Genomic DNA, 15,455 nt, shown 5'->3' on the forward strand with positions numbered 1-15,455 from the left:
TTTTTCAAGTAGGTGATCCACAAGCTGTAGTTCACTTGCGTATTTTAAAGGATGCTGCTCAGAAGACAAGCTCAGACCTGTAGGGTTTTTCTCCTCTTATCCTTGAAAGCTGATGTGGATGCTTGCAGCTGTGCAAAATTTTTTGGATAGATCACACTGGTTTCTCTGATCCCCTTGGTTTTGTATGACTAGTTGTAGAGCTTCTTGTTCTCTCTTCCTTGCCTGCTCAGCCTCCCTAATGCCAACTAATCATTAATTTTATTTCAAACTATAAATTTGAGTTGCATACAATACTTCCTCTCGCTCCTCACGTTTCCCCTCTGCTTAGTGGTGTGTGTGTGTGTCGGTTGGGTTTTTTTTTTTTTTTTAAGCACACTATAGGATGTGGCAACTGGATCCATATGACAGCTATATCTTACTTCGCAGATCTCAAAATGTAACTTTTAAAGGAATTTGTAGTTACGAACTGTTCAATCATTTCAAAGTCCCACTCCCTACTCTTCCTCTTCCCACCCCTCCCCCCCCAAAAATGCAGGGAAGATTTGGGACAAACTTGTATTTTGGGGGTATTTTATCTATGGTACATCTAGTCCGTTTCAAAATAAGTTACTGTAATTTATTTTAAAAAAATCAAAACTTTTAACTATGTTTTTTTTTAAACACAGGAAGAGCATCTCATCATTGTCTGAGCCTGTGAGAGATGACCAAATATTTATAACTATTACCTACTGGCCTTTCCTTACTAATGTCTTTTTACACATGTGGAAGAACTTAGTCTCACACTTGAGCTGACTTTTTAATGTTGTTGTAAATTGTGGATGTAAACATTTAATGTTGAGCGTTCTCTTGCCGAGAGATTAAAAACCAGCATTTTGCTTGCCATCACCGCTGCGTTGTTTCACAGAGATGTGATGGTGCCCCCTCTTGGCTTTTCTGAAATGAAAAAAAATATATATGCATAATAATTGAAACATACTCTATACTTTTTATTCTTCATTAATGCAGAAATAATTGAAGTTCATCAGTGGTTGATGACATTACTCTTTGATTAAATGGACTATTATAAATTGGTCACAAAAAGAAAGGAATGTGACAGTTCAATGTTAATATCAACCCGTTTATTGAGTATGCCCCTATTTTGATTTAACTTTCAGAATATATCTCTTGCGTACACCCTCTTTGTCCATGCCAGAAGTCTCTACAGATCTTTCTATTGAAGAATTCCAATTGTTTAGGGTTTAAATTCACAATTTGGGGTAAATCCAAATGTATTCTCTTGGCTAACAGTATATTTCAAACACTGACTGCTAAGATACCTTCTGCCCATCTTAACTATTATATATCCATTTGTTTGCGAAGCAAACTGCGTCCGTGAAATCCAGCACGATTCCCTGGAAGCTGCCCAGTATAAACTAATCAGAGAGCCCCCCCTGGTGTCTGAAAGTGTCCTCGGATATTAAATTTATATCAATCACAGGAAGTCTTGGCAATCAAACTAGTCACTTTTTCCCTTCACATCTGGACGTAAATTATTTTTTTTTGTTGCAAAGGTCGCAGGAATCATGGGTAGGGCATGGAACGAGGGCCATAGAAAACATGGGAAAGGAAGAATAAAACTATATTTCCACCTTTTTAGAAATGGTTATTTTTAAGTGACCTGGAATGATGCCAAACTATACAAGTTTTTCTTTTTCTTGAAGCTTACATTTGTTGCTGAATTAAACGCGGCTTAAAGATACTTTGTTTTGGAACGCTTTGTGCCATTAGATCTCGTCTTGGTGTTTATAAAGAGATTTCTTGTAGTTGTTGAGAACAATAACTTTACTGCAGGATGGTTTTAAAAATACGGCATGTTTTCCTACTTAGTGGGGTTTAACTGCATCTCTTCTTTTTTGGGGGTGGGAAGGAAGGGAGGTAATTGGGGCATAACTTAATTTCCCTCGTTTCCCTTCCATGTCCAGCTCTCAACCCCAATGGTGTTTTAGCCATGCACTTCGAGTTTCTCCATAGCCAATGTTGGTATTTTTGCAGTAAGTTTGCACCTTTTTTTTGGTGATTTCCAATCTTAAGTGTATTTTACTTAAGAAATAAAGGAAATGCTTCATTTTATATCCTTCCCCCCTTCCCCCCTCCCCCCCCCCCAAGTCTTTTAAACAAGAGCTTAGGGAGGGGTTATAAAAACAAACAGAACCTTTCCATTCAACTTGCTGGCTTTCCTTTCTTTTGGACAAGGGAACTAGTGTGCTGAAATCTGCAGCGCTGCTGAAGCCTGTCTTTTGTTCCATGCATATGGGGAGCGAAGTTTACATCTGTATGCATAGTAAAGAAAATGTCAGAAACAGAAGTTTGAGGTGCATTTAGTGTAAATTAATTTATAAAACCTTAATTGCTGTTATTCATACCTACTGCTGTGTTCCTACATGCTTTTTCATATAGATAAATTCTGTTAGCTTACTGATTAATTTTTTAAAATCATGTAGCTTACACTCTCTTTATAAACAAAGTTGAATAAAAATCATACTTCAGAATCTGACAGCAGGAATTCTCATGCTGAGAATCCAAGATTAAGTCCAGGAATTTTATTCTGTTTTAACAATTATCTACTGTGTTCCCTTTCAGACTTAAGGGGATCTCGTTCTTGTTTTTTGCTGTTTAATGCGTCCTGTTCCAAGGTGTTTGCTATACTTAGGCCAAGTAAAATTGAACGTGTATCACTTGAATACCACTTTTTGCCAACTTCTACGTGGACAGAGGGATAACTATAAAGCATTTCGTAAGTGCTTCTAGCACTTTCAGATTCAGAGGAAGGTTTTAAGCACTGAAACCCTTCTCATCATGGTATCACTGGATCTTCTGTGCGTTTTAATCAATTTACCTTTACGAGACAGTTTACCACAGTCATTTCACAGTGATTTTGTTGTTGTTTTAGCTTCTGAAACTAGTTGTATGTTGTACTTTAAGAATTAAGTAACTCTGGATAACATAGATGCAAACAAGTAATTTGTAAATGCTTCAGATACATTGCAGAGTATGTAGAGAAAATACAGAGGCTGTTAAGTTTCCTTTTAATGATGTTCCCTTACAATAGTGGGCTATTTCACTGTGCAATATGCATGAGATACAATTCCATTTTCATGATGATAGATTGCTCCATAACTAAAGGTCTGGTTTTCTACCATTCTGTGTATGAATGAAGGTGTAGACAAATGCATTGGGTGCTCTCGCTCACCTGAACTTTTAGGGCATGGCATCTTGTTATCAATGTATTTGGATGTTTCTAGAGGGGCAAAGAGGGTTCCTAGGCTTATAGTTGAATGTTACTGGTTTGAGAGAGAGCGATTCATTAAGAAATCGCATTTTGACTGTTCTAATATATCTGATCCGGAGAAATCTTACTTCCTCTTTCCAAGTTACATTTTTCGATGAACTCTGGTGGAAGGTCCTTGAACTCCTCCTATTTGCATCGCTTTAATCAGCATACGGAGTTCTGTAGCTTTTCTTTTTTCTCTGTTTTCCCTTAATTAAGTAAGTTCAAGCTAGGAAACATGCTTTCTAGTGAAGCTCTCATCTCCTTTCAGTCTCCTGTAAGCATAATTTTGCTAACACCTGATTGGTACTGATACACTTCAGTTTTTGTTGCAGCACTCGTGATTCAAAAAAAAAAACTTGTATCTGCTTCTGACTGAGTTATAAAGCTTCTTGCAAATAACTGTAGAGCGTACAAGCCTGTAAGCAACTCATATCTAGTCAGGGAAGCTACCAGCTTTGACTCTAGTGGTTCAATTTAAGACTAATGGAATAGTAAAATCTTCTTAAAGATAACTTAAATGCATTGTATAGTGTCCTCAGGGTAACTTCTGCACTAAATAGGTTTTCTTTCCTACCCTGCAGAGGTATCGCATTAAGGTACCCGCTAGTATCATTATTAAGTTTTCATGTGTTTTTCAGTTTTGATGCTAATCTTTCTGTGTGTTAATTTTTTTTTTTTCCTTTGCAGCACCAATGTGGTCATGAATTATTCAGAAATAGAGTCTAAGGTTCGAGAAGCCACCAATGATGATCCGTGGGGACCTTCCGGGCAACTCATGGGAGAGATTGCAAAGTAAGTGATAATTTGACTCACTGGTGAAGAAAATAAAGAGGCATCTTACACGGGAATGCAAAACTTGCTGCTAAATAACTTTTCAGCATTATCAGTCAGCATACTGCAGAGTTGCTGTAAATCAAGTCTTTTTTTTTTAATACATAATCTTATAATTTATTAAAACTGTCAAGCAGAAAATATAGTCAAAGTATCTTTGAAATTCTTGCTTTTATTTTAGGTAGTCTAATAAGGCTTTCAGCATATCTGATTTTTTTGTGAGAATTTATTTGCAAACTGCTTGTCCTGTGGATTGCTAAATGGAGCAAAACAGGTCAAGTTCTTTGAACTTTTTTCTGTTTAAAATGAGTTTGGAAGTTGCTCATTTGACTGGTTGCTCTGGTTAGTAGGGTACTCATGTTGAACTCTTTTTTTTTTTTTTTTAATAAATTAGTCAAGGTTCTTCTACTGCTTCAGATTTATAGAATCACTTCTTTTCCTTTTGTACTACTGGTATGCAGATTACTTCTGTATGGGTAAGAAGTACTGATATAGCTTTTCACTTGTAATTCTATCAAACTTGAATGGACTTGGATCAAGCCTGCCATCTACTGTCAGCCCTGAATCTTAACAAGCTGTTATGGCAAACTACTGTGAATGTAAATTCTTTATTCCTTTTGTTTAATTCTTTAGGGCTACGTTTATGTATGAACAGTTTCCAGAACTTATGAACATGCTTTGGTCTCGAATGTTGAAAGACAATAAAAAGAACTGGAGGAGAGTTTATAAGGTGTGTATTTATATGAACTGGATGTATTCAAGACTTTGTATTGGTCTACTGAGGACGTAGTATTTGCTTGATGTTAGTACAACATTTTGATGTACTGTCTTGTTCAGATACTGCTATACCATTTACTCTACTAATGTCTATAATTCTTTTTCCTAACCACCTGCTTAATTCTCTTGCCAAAGTCAAAGTTGTCTTTTGAAAGCTGCATATGGAAAACAAAACTTGTGATTTTAGAAATCTTTAAGATGCTATTTATTGAATATAATAAAGCAATTATTTTGCTGATGTTCAAGTACTGGAATAACGTTCACGTTTTGAACCTACCCAAAGGAGTTGTTACAGTGCTCCAGGAGAGAGAGATGATAAACTATTACACTATGAGGAAAATGTTTTTGGAGGAGTTTAAAAATAACTGAAATAAGATGGAAAATAATGTTGATTCTTCTGACAAATAGTAATCCTGTAAAATTAGTGGATTTGCATCTCGACTATCAGGAAAATTCAATCCATTCTTATCATATGAGGCTTTTATTTTATGTCCTACGAGCGTTTTGGAAAAAGAACTGAAAATCATTTGCATTTTTCTTGGCTTTGGCTAATTAGCATGGTACAGAAACTTTTTGCTTAAGATTATCATGCTGCACTTCAAGTGGTGTTCAGTGTTCACTGAATAATGCATATATAACCTCATTTTTTTAGAATTGGTGTATTACATGGACTAGGTTGTATTTTGTTTTTCTTGATGCTGGTATTGCAACAAGACAGAATTAATTCTAAGGCAAGGTTTATGCTTTTCACAGGTGCTTGATGTTTTGTCTTCGTAGTAATTGTTTTCCCCAAAGTACAATGTAAATTAATATTTAATGCTATCACACATACTACTTAGGCAATCCCAAGCAGTCTTTATAACATTATCAGTTTTGGATGGGTTGCCATATAGTATTTCTTAGCTGATAAAGGTACCACTTTGCATAGAGTGCATTTTTTTTCTTTAGAAAGAAATTATAAATAAAGGTTAAAAAAAAAATTACAATTGAAATACTTCTTAAACTTCATTTTTTATAGCTTGCTTAAAATTGTCCTAAAATGCAGTTTTGTATATCCATTGCATCCTGCAGAAGGCTTTATGTATTTCTGTAGGAGTTACTTTTCAGTGAAAAACATTGAAGAATTATGAACAAAAAAGGTGAAAGAAATTGTTTCACATCACAGGGTTAACTTTCTGTAAATTGCTGCAGCTTTTTATTTTTTTTTAAGAGTAGCTGATGAAAGTAACAGCTTGTGATATAGTAATAACAAATTATTACTTAACAAATGCAGTTTTGATATTCTAAAGAGCAAAAAGGAGGAGGGGAAGTATTGGGTTTTTTCTAGGTGAAGCCATATAATGAACACTTAACAGGGGAAAATCTTATCATTTTTTAATTATTTGGGGGGAAGACTTGGTTTTCTATTGCGCAAAAAAAAAAAAAAGATAGAGCTTTTGTTCATGCAATCATAAGGTGCTTTGTATTTTTATAGTCTTTGCTGCTCCTAGCTTACCTCATAAGGAATGGATCAGAGCGTGTTGTTACAAGTGCCAGAGAACACATTTATGATTTGCGATCCCTGGAAAATTACCACTTTGTAGGTGAGCAATAGAAAAATCTTATAAGCAAATTAAAACAGTAGTTGGAGTTGTCAGTCACCTGAACCAGCTTAGAAGCTTCCCCAGTCTAATTAGAATGTGACTGTTGCCAGTTGTGTGAAGAGTGCAGAATCCAAGACGTGGGACCCTAGAGTATTAATTAGTGAAGACAAGAACTTGCAGAAAAGACTGGCTAATAACAACAGAACCAACACAACATGAGTGTTCGGGTTTATATTAAAATATGCACTAGAGACTGGTCCCCTGTGGTGTCCGTAAAGGAATAGCTTTAATCATATGGGAAGAAAAGGTTAGAGCTCCAAAACACACACATCTGTTTGAAGCTGGGTTTCTTTCCTCCCACCAAATAATATTTACAGTGCAAAGGCAGCAAGGCCAGTGTGTGTTTTGAATGTGAAAAAGGCTGGGAAAGAAGCACGTTTAGCTTGTAGTACATCCTAACTGAAAGCATTTTTTTCAAAATTCAGTTCTGCAATGACAGTGAATTCTAGTAATTAATGTTGCAAAAACCAAAAAGGCTGAGGTTATAATTTGAAGGGTTAAAATATGGAAGTGGAGAATATCATTCCCATCTCAATATTTGTTAATCTTTCAGTGCTTTAGCAGCTGTTAGATGTTTCTAAATACAACACGTAGTGAAAACTCTGTCATTTATCTAAGGATGAAAATTTGTGTTGAAACAAAATATTTGGTCCCTTTTAAAACAAATGTCGTGGCTCTCAGTAGCTGTAAGATCTTTTTGACTGCTCTGTTCATAATTTATTTTTTATCAATTTGTAATGTTCAATATTACTGCCTCTGATTTACTTTCTTCTCCCCTTTTTTTTCTCCCCTCTTCCATCCCCTATATCCTGTATTATATATACAGATGAAAATGGCAAAGACCAGGGTATAAACATACGCCAGAAGGTAAAAGAAATGGTTGAATTTGCCCAAGATGATGATCGACTTCGAGAAGAGAGGAAGAAAGCGAAGAAGAACAAAGACAAATATATTGGGGTTTCTTCGGACAGTGTTGGAGGGTTCAGATACAGTGAGTACTTGGCTAAGTTGGTCAAGGATTAATAATCTTCACTTTCAGCTTGGCTTAAATATGTAGGAAGAAACAGATAACTGTTCAGGAATTTCCAAGATACTTCTTTTGATGCTTTTTCTTTGTGTCTTTAGCTACCAGTGTTGTTACTACTAGAAAATTAACTTTGTTCTTTTTTACCCCACATAAGAATTTAAAGGAGTTATTTCAAAGAAAAGTGTGTTTTCTTTCTTTGGCAGATTTTTCAGTATCTGTGTGGGCTTGCAGGTAAATAACTAGAAACTTCTTATTTCTTTAAGAAAAAAAAAAAAAAAAAAAAAACCACACTGATCCATTGGCTTAGCCAAAACGTTATTATTTCATCTTTACCCATATACAGAATCTCATTCCAAAATTAATGCTGCTGTTGCAAAAGTCAGGATTTTCTTAAGTTTTTCTTTAACTGCAGCTGCTAGTGAGGAGATCACATGGAGGTTAACGTCAGAAAGTTCTAAGCTTTTCTTAACGAGCCAATTATGAACGTTTAAAATAATGCAAAAGATGTGTGTGATAGGTCCCTTGGCCAGCCAAAAATCTATTCCCTCATCATCGTGCAAGATGCCAGTTTTGTATTGAACATGGACCTGGCACTTGCAATACAATAGGATCCTAAGGTCCTATTGCTAAGGTCCTTTATGCGGGAGGCGAGCGGGACACTTTGCTAATAAGAAAGCCTATCTGAAAATCTCTTAGTGGTAGTATTTTATATGGTTTTTCTATCCTTAGGTGTCTTGCAATTTTAACTGAATAGTGTTTGTCTGTAGTACACTTGATCTGATGGAAGTAATTTCGCCAAATTTTTTGGGATGCATCTTCAGGGTAGCATGTGGATGTGTCAGATTTGGGCTTTAGAGGATCTAATACCATCAGTTTATTTCTGTTTAGAGAGGGCACGGTTTTGTTTGACACCCTTGGTTAGATAAAGGCATGCAAACAGTACTGTGTTTCCTTACCAAGTCCAGGTATGCAGCTTTCTGCTTACTCCTTGATGCCTGCCATAATGTGGAGCAGGGATCTGAGCTTGAACCTACTTGTGTCTTGTATATCTCAGCATGTTGTCCGTGATCCAGCTGTCAGTCTTGAAATCTTTATCTGTGTTTTGTTTGGCCTGAACAGGTGCTTGGTTGCTTTTATCGAAAGATGAATCTCCCTATTCACAGTGGCAGAAGGCTCTGGTTTGCTAGAATCAGTGTGACTTTTCTTGAGAGAAGGGCTTGGTATGAGATCAGCGTAAGAACTGTGCATCGCTTATACCTCAGCTGTCCCTCTTTGGTGCTATGTGTATATGTATGTTTTGTGTGTGGGTGGGTGCATGTGTCTTATATATGTCCCCCTCTTCTGTGTGAGCCTTAGAAACTTAAAGATTTGGTCTCTAGTGTTTTTGAAAGTTACCTCCGCACGTTCCTCTGTTCTCCTCTTCTTCCTCGTACGCAGTATCGATGGAAATCTCCGTCCCCATAACAGGATAAGTCTTGTTTTATTATATTCTTTCAAGTTTAGGCTACCTGCTTCGAAGTCTGGCACTTCTCTTTTAGGAAATACTTAAGCATCACTGCATCTGTACTTTATGTAGGTCTCCCTCCGACTTTCTCTGAGGTTTTTTTTCCTTTTTCTTTTTCTTTTTTTTTTTTTGACTTTGTACACAGAGTTGTGATCCATCCCCTGTGCTGGGTAGAAGTCTTTCTCCCTATGCTCTTTAGCTCTTATACAAGTTTTGAACATAAAGGACCTCTCTCCTTTGTTTTGTGTTTCATTCTTATGGTAAATGCTTTCATTATCACTGTGAGTTTAAAGTCCTTAAACTTTCCACCAGCCCAGAAGAAGGTTTCTTTACTAGGTCAGACTTTTAAACTAAAAAACTATGGTCACTTAAGGAGAACTGTGAGAATACATACATTCTCTATTCAAGTCTTTCTGTCTCAAAAATATTGAGCCCTCAATTTTTTATCTTTTATTTTAAAAATTCTTAATGTATAAGGAAATTTTTTAATGAAAGCTACATTAAAATGCTTGAGAGAGCATGGCATAAGCCAAAATAAGGTCATTTCACTCCTGCAAAATTTAATACTATGTTTCTTATCAATTTCTCCTTTCTCTGATAAAGATCTCACTAAGTATCTAGCTGATCTCTAAGAGGTGCTATACTTTGAAAATGTTTCTCTATACTTTATGAATCTTTTAAAAAAAAAAAAAAAATCACTGGAGACTTGCATTTATCTCCGATTAGAAAAATCCATCCTTTGGTGTCTGGTGATATCAGACAGATATGTTCTGCACCTTGTAGTGCTGAAATGCATCATTTCCTTTTTATTAAGGAAGGCTTAACTGAATGAATCTTGAACATTACCTAGGCTACAATATAATTTTTATATAACCTGAAATAATGTATTTTTCACCATTCTTGCTTTCTGCTATTCAGTTTTACTCTGCTTAAATAGTAAAATTGAACTGGTTTGTTTCTCATCAATAATACAAGAAAAAAACTAGTTTCTTGTGTATGATGCCCCAAAAATATATAACGTTAATGCATAAAACTGATATCTAGAAACTGAGCCATGTTGGGTTGCTTTACATACCTATATTTTTAGCTAAAGTCTGGTTTAAGATGACAATGGTAGTCAGTAAAGTGTGCTGCTGTTGCAACAGTTAAGGTAGAACTGAAACCAGCAGTTTTAGTAAAATTTAAGTGCTGTTTTTAATTTAAGATTATTCTGTCGTTGGGAGAGTGTTTAAATAAACCCAGACTTAAGTTCTTACGCTATCTTAATCAGCTGGCAACAGCAAATACTCTGATTTCAAGTAAATCTATCGGTTGTTTATAAGCTAAGATGTCAGTAGGGAGGTCTTGATGCTCGTGTTCAGTAAAGACGTTTGGGGAACTCAGTGACTATGGGAAAGGTAAGTTGCTTTAGCACCTCTTCTTTGTTTCATCTTTTTAAAATGATTTTTTTAAAATCACTGAATGCAGACAAATTGTTACCGTGTATTTCACGCTTGTCTCGGTATTTTGGTATACTTTGTATGTGTTCATGAGTGTCAAAACATATACAAGTCTTTGATTTACCTCTTAGCACGCAGCTTGGCCAAGGATGGAATATCATGCATTAAGTGACTGTTATGGGCATGTTGCATTTCTGACAAGTTGTTTGTACAGCTGGAGTTGATTGTGCCTCTTGTGCTTCTCCAGGAGAGTCCAACAGTACTCTGATGCACTATCCTGTGCACTGCATTAACCACTGTGTGGTTGTCATAAACAAAAGTCTTTGAATCTACATTCCTGCCACTTAATGATTGGCATTACATGCTGTGCCTTGCTGTAATGGTGTTGATTCCACGCTGTGGGAGCTTTCGGTTTGCTTTGAGAACTTGTAAGGTTTATGTATGGGGGGGGGGGAGGGCTTGAGAGGATTTCCAAAAAGACTACAGGCACTTTTTTGCTCTTATCTTTATTACTACTTGTCTTAATGCCTTACACAGGTGAAAGATATGATCCTGAGCCCAAGTCAAAGTGGGATGAAGAATGGGATAAAAAAACTGCTTTTCCATTCAGTGATAAATTAGGTGAGCTAAGTGACAAAATTGGAAGCACAATTGATGATACCATCAGCAAGTTCCGAAGGAAAGATAGAGAAGACTCTCCAGAAAGGTGCAGGTACTAGAGCCATTTTCACATGAACTTATTCTGTAAAATTGTTATTATAAAGCTCTTTGACATTGCTGATTGCTAGTTAGTCCTCTGACGTTCTTTTTCTCTGCATGGAAATGTCTTTGGGGCCAATACCTGCTTTCTGAACTTCTTACGAAGCTCTTACTGGCCTTAGGGAATAATGTAGCTCTGTTGATAGTTAACTGCTCTTGGCTGCCTTCCATGACAGCCCCTTGCTTAGATGGCTGCTGGCAAAGCAGGAAATTTGGCTGAAATTTCCGAAGCCCTTGCTTGTCTCAGCATTTCAGTGGTCTTTCTTATGCCAGTATTCTTGATACTGCCATTTCATGCTACAGTTACTCTGAACACTGAAGTGCCAGTGAAGAGGGAGGTATAAAACTGCTTCGGTCTACCTTGGCACCTTTTATTTGCTGTACTTCTTCACTGAGCCCATCTCAGGAAGAACAAACTGCAGGTGACTTATTTCAGTACTGAGAAAATGGTTTCAGTTTCAGTTGAGCCTCTGAACAAACCTGTCATATTTCACATCTGGCTATTAATTTTTTTCAATAAGGAAGAAAACTTGTACGGCTTTGCCTGCAGAAAGAACTTTAAGTGTACCTTACTTCAACAGGTGCATTGAATTTTATTAACTGGAGATCAAATCCATACTTAACAGAATCTGAAATTGCTGTAGAGAAAGAGCCTAAGTTTATTGAAAGAATATTCTTTAGGAAGTAGCTTAAAATTCAGATTTGCACTGATATTTGATTAGTATTTTTCATCCAATAATATATTCAAATATATCCACACACATTTTTATTTATATAAAATTATACGTCCGCACATAGGCACATATGTATGTACGCACACGCACCCCCAAAATAATACTAATTGTACCATTTCTGAGAAAAAGGCAGTGTGGCCTTCTTGCTAGAACATTAATAAATCATAAAGTTGGTACTCTCTTTGCACACATCAGGGTTCCCTCTTAGAACTTACTATCAATAGACTACAAAGAGAAAGGATCAGAAGAAAAGTAAACAATTTCAAATCTAACAATGGTACATTGGTTTGTGCTCTTCTGTACTTACCTTTCAAAAGGAACTTGTCATGTGAAGTCTGTAGAGCTCACGAGCCACATTTCATGTAGAGAATGTGCAGTAAACAAATAATATTTATCTTACTTCCTTTGCCTTATATCTGAATGGTTTCCGGATTCTTGCTTGTGCTGGTCAAGTCTTGCATCTTCCAGTGTTTTAGACAATCTGTTCTGCATTCCAGTCTTTACTAAAAGCAGATTATTTTGATAATTTCCCTAACATACATCTCTACCCCCAGTTATACTGATCTTCTTTTTCATCGACTAACATTGCTTTTTTTTTTTGTTTGTTTGTTTGTTTCTCAGTTTGGGTTTTGTAAACCTTGTCCCTTTTTTATTTTTCTTCCTTTTTTGGCAACCATCAGGTGTGGTATTTGTCCTTTGAAATTGTATGAGATCTGAAATAATAAACTCAGGATTTGAAATCAAAAGAGATTTTTAGGGGGCATGTATAAGCAAGAAGGTTCTTGGTAGTTGCAGGTTATTGTGCTATAAGAAGGAATACATATTGCAGCAGTATGTCTTTTCTAAGATTGCTTAAGGTACGAGCCTAAAGTGTCCTTTTGGCCTCTTGGAATGCCAGTTAGACAATACGGAAGGTATTGTACTGGAGAAGTTGCAATTCATAGTTTCTTTCTACAGAACGCATCAAATTTTGAGTTGTTACCACAAGGATCTAAGCAGATTGAACTCCAGGTTATAGAATGTCTGTTTATACTTAAAGCTACTGTAAATAACAAACCTCATAATTCATACTATAATATATTAACAAATTTTCTACGGAGCTAAATGTGAAGCTTTAATAAATAGAAAAGATGGAATATTAATAATCATGTGTGACTTGAGCTCACAGCAACGTAACATTTTGTTGCACATGCTTTGTGAAATCCTTGCACTTCTGTTTTTTCCAAACTTGCAGCAAACTTGTTTTCTAAAAACAAAAAGTCTCCAAAACATTTACTAGTTTGTTTATAGTCTGCTAGTATGCCATGATGTTTTATATTAAGGTGCTCTCTTCCTAGGAAAAGTGATTAAATGATGACATTCACTCACCTGGTAAATTTGCTTATTGTGTGTTCTGTTGTTTCTAATGTAATAACTTTATTGGCATTGCAGTGCAAAAGAAACAACAATTTCTAAAGGTCTTGAAGCACTAAGAATAAATCTGATTTGCACATTTTTAGAATGGTTCACAGAATTCAGACGACACAATCTTTATCTCTGATATACACACCAGAACAACTTGGCCAAACTTCTGGATTTCTAACCCTACTTGCGAAGCTGGCAGTTGCACAAAAGACAAAAAAAAATTGCTTGAAGTAACTTAACCGGTGATCTAACTGGTGTTAGTTTACAGCAGCTTTAAGTGAAACTTAATTCACACAGCTAACTCTGTAGAAACCTAATCTACAGTGTTTGTTTTTTTTTTTTTCATAGAAGAAAAATGTTTGTAGTGCTGTGAAGAACTGAAGTCCTCTTCCAGTAATATATCCCCTTTGATAAAACCAATTTGCTGCCCTGATTCTAGCCTTGTGTGTTGAAATCTTACTGTCCAAATTAATTGTAGATATACAGATGTTCTTACGAAGTGTTACTTTTTTTCATAAAAATCCTTAAACTCTGTCAATCCTTGTTTCTCCAGCATTCAAAATGGTGAATGCAGATAATGGGATGGAAAAGAAGCAAACGTTCTTTGTTACTCCTGTAAAAGGATGCAACAGCTGTGTTTTTTAAAGGTGGCTTCTATGTAGAGTGTTAGCTTTGCTGCAGGTTACATTTTAGATGGTCTCAAATTATCCATAAATTATTTCTATTGCTTAAAGGAGGTTGTTTAAAAAAAGAAAAATCCCAAGGCAAAGAAAGAGTGTGTGGCCATACCTTGGCTTATAGAAGTTGTACTCTACAAGCTCTACAAAGGAAGTACATGGTTACATTTGGTGCAGTGTTACGTATAACTTTATTTTTCCATTCGTTCTGCAATTTGCAGATGAAGCACTGCAGTTTTACTATTCTGGGCATAGTAAACACTTAAAGGGAACATTAATCTATAATGTTTCATTGCTGTTAATGTGACCATTAAAGAAAAATAAAAACCGGATCTCCTGAGACAGTTTTGAGGCAGCACAGAGAAAACTGAGGACTGTGAAGTTTGTCCTACGTTCTGGCATATATGTTTAATTTCTTTTTTTGAAAGCTTTTAGACAGTTTGCTGTAGATCACTAGAGTCGCTTATTCTCATTCTCACATTAGTGAGATTAATCACTACCAGCTCTGTTGCAATAATTCCAGTGATCTGTGGTTTGAGGAAGTGACTGACAACTCTGAATGGGCACGTGGATCAGGGCAGTCTCTGTAGTAATGGCAACTATATTGCAGCAGGTTTTAGAGACTAAGTCTTAGTTGTTATTGCCCTGGTCTTAGGTGCTCTACATGTTTAAAAGGCAACTTCCACCCTAAAAGCCTCAGTGGAGTGTGGGATGATGTACCGTGCTAATGTGCAAATCGGTCTTCTCTCGGGGCTTTTATTAAAACCCCGATGTCACAAATGAAATGTGATTAGTGTCCCAACTTCTTTAAGCACATAAGCAGTGGAAGCCTATGCACAGAAATCCAGACCTGGAACCATAGCCAACATGTTAGCAAGTCAGGGTTGAAGTGCCTTGGAAGCGTAAGGCTAGGTGGTGATGTTTGAGTTCAGTTGTCTGAATAAGACTGGCTCAAGCTAACGCTACTAGTCACTAGGTTGGCGTGCAGCTGTACTATTGTCTATCTTCTTTCTTTCTTTTTTAATAAATAGGAACATTGAGCATTTATATTCACTAATGGTAATGAATTGAGCCATCCCCAGTGGTGAGTAGGTAATATGCACAGAGGAAATGAGACACATGCAATGTATTCCAAAAAGCCCACCATTGTTAACAGAGAACAAAGGCTACCCTCCAGAGTATATTGCAGTTACTGTCGTATTCCCACTGACAAGGGGACAGCCTTTCTTAAATTTTGCGGTTTTAGTATTCTAATGCATTATTAAAATACAAAACCCTTCCATTTTCAACTGTGTGCCCAAAAGGGAATTGCTATTTCAAAATAATTTTCAATATATTTAAGCTTTCTCT

At 36.2% G+C, this 15,455-nt stretch overlaps 1 protein-coding gene across 3 annotated transcripts in view; it reads left to right on the forward strand.

Annotated features, from left to right (window-relative positions):
* CLINT1 (clathrin interactor 1) overlaps nucleotides 1-15,455 on the forward strand; it is a 56,426-nt gene that overhangs the window by 26,699 nt on the left and 14,272 nt on the right. For all 3 annotated transcript variants that reach the window (XM_068959334.1, XM_068959335.1, XM_068959336.1), the window contains exons 2-6: nucleotides 3,998-4,102; nucleotides 4,775-4,871; nucleotides 6,393-6,501; nucleotides 7,388-7,552; nucleotides 11,069-11,243. In XM_068959334.1, coding sequence (XP_068815435.1) covers nucleotides 3,998-4,102; nucleotides 4,775-4,871; nucleotides 6,393-6,501; nucleotides 7,388-7,552; nucleotides 11,069-11,243 — 651 coding nt within the window. The remainder of the gene's footprint in view (nucleotides 1-3,997; nucleotides 4,103-4,774; nucleotides 4,872-6,392; nucleotides 6,502-7,387; nucleotides 7,553-11,068; nucleotides 11,244-15,455) is intronic.

This window comes from Struthio camelus, chromosome 13 (genome assembly GCF_040807025.1).
Source record: "Struthio camelus isolate bStrCam1 chromosome 13, bStrCam1.hap1, whole genome shotgun sequence".
NCBI lineage: Eukaryota > Metazoa > Chordata > Aves > Struthioniformes > Struthionidae > Struthio > Struthio camelus.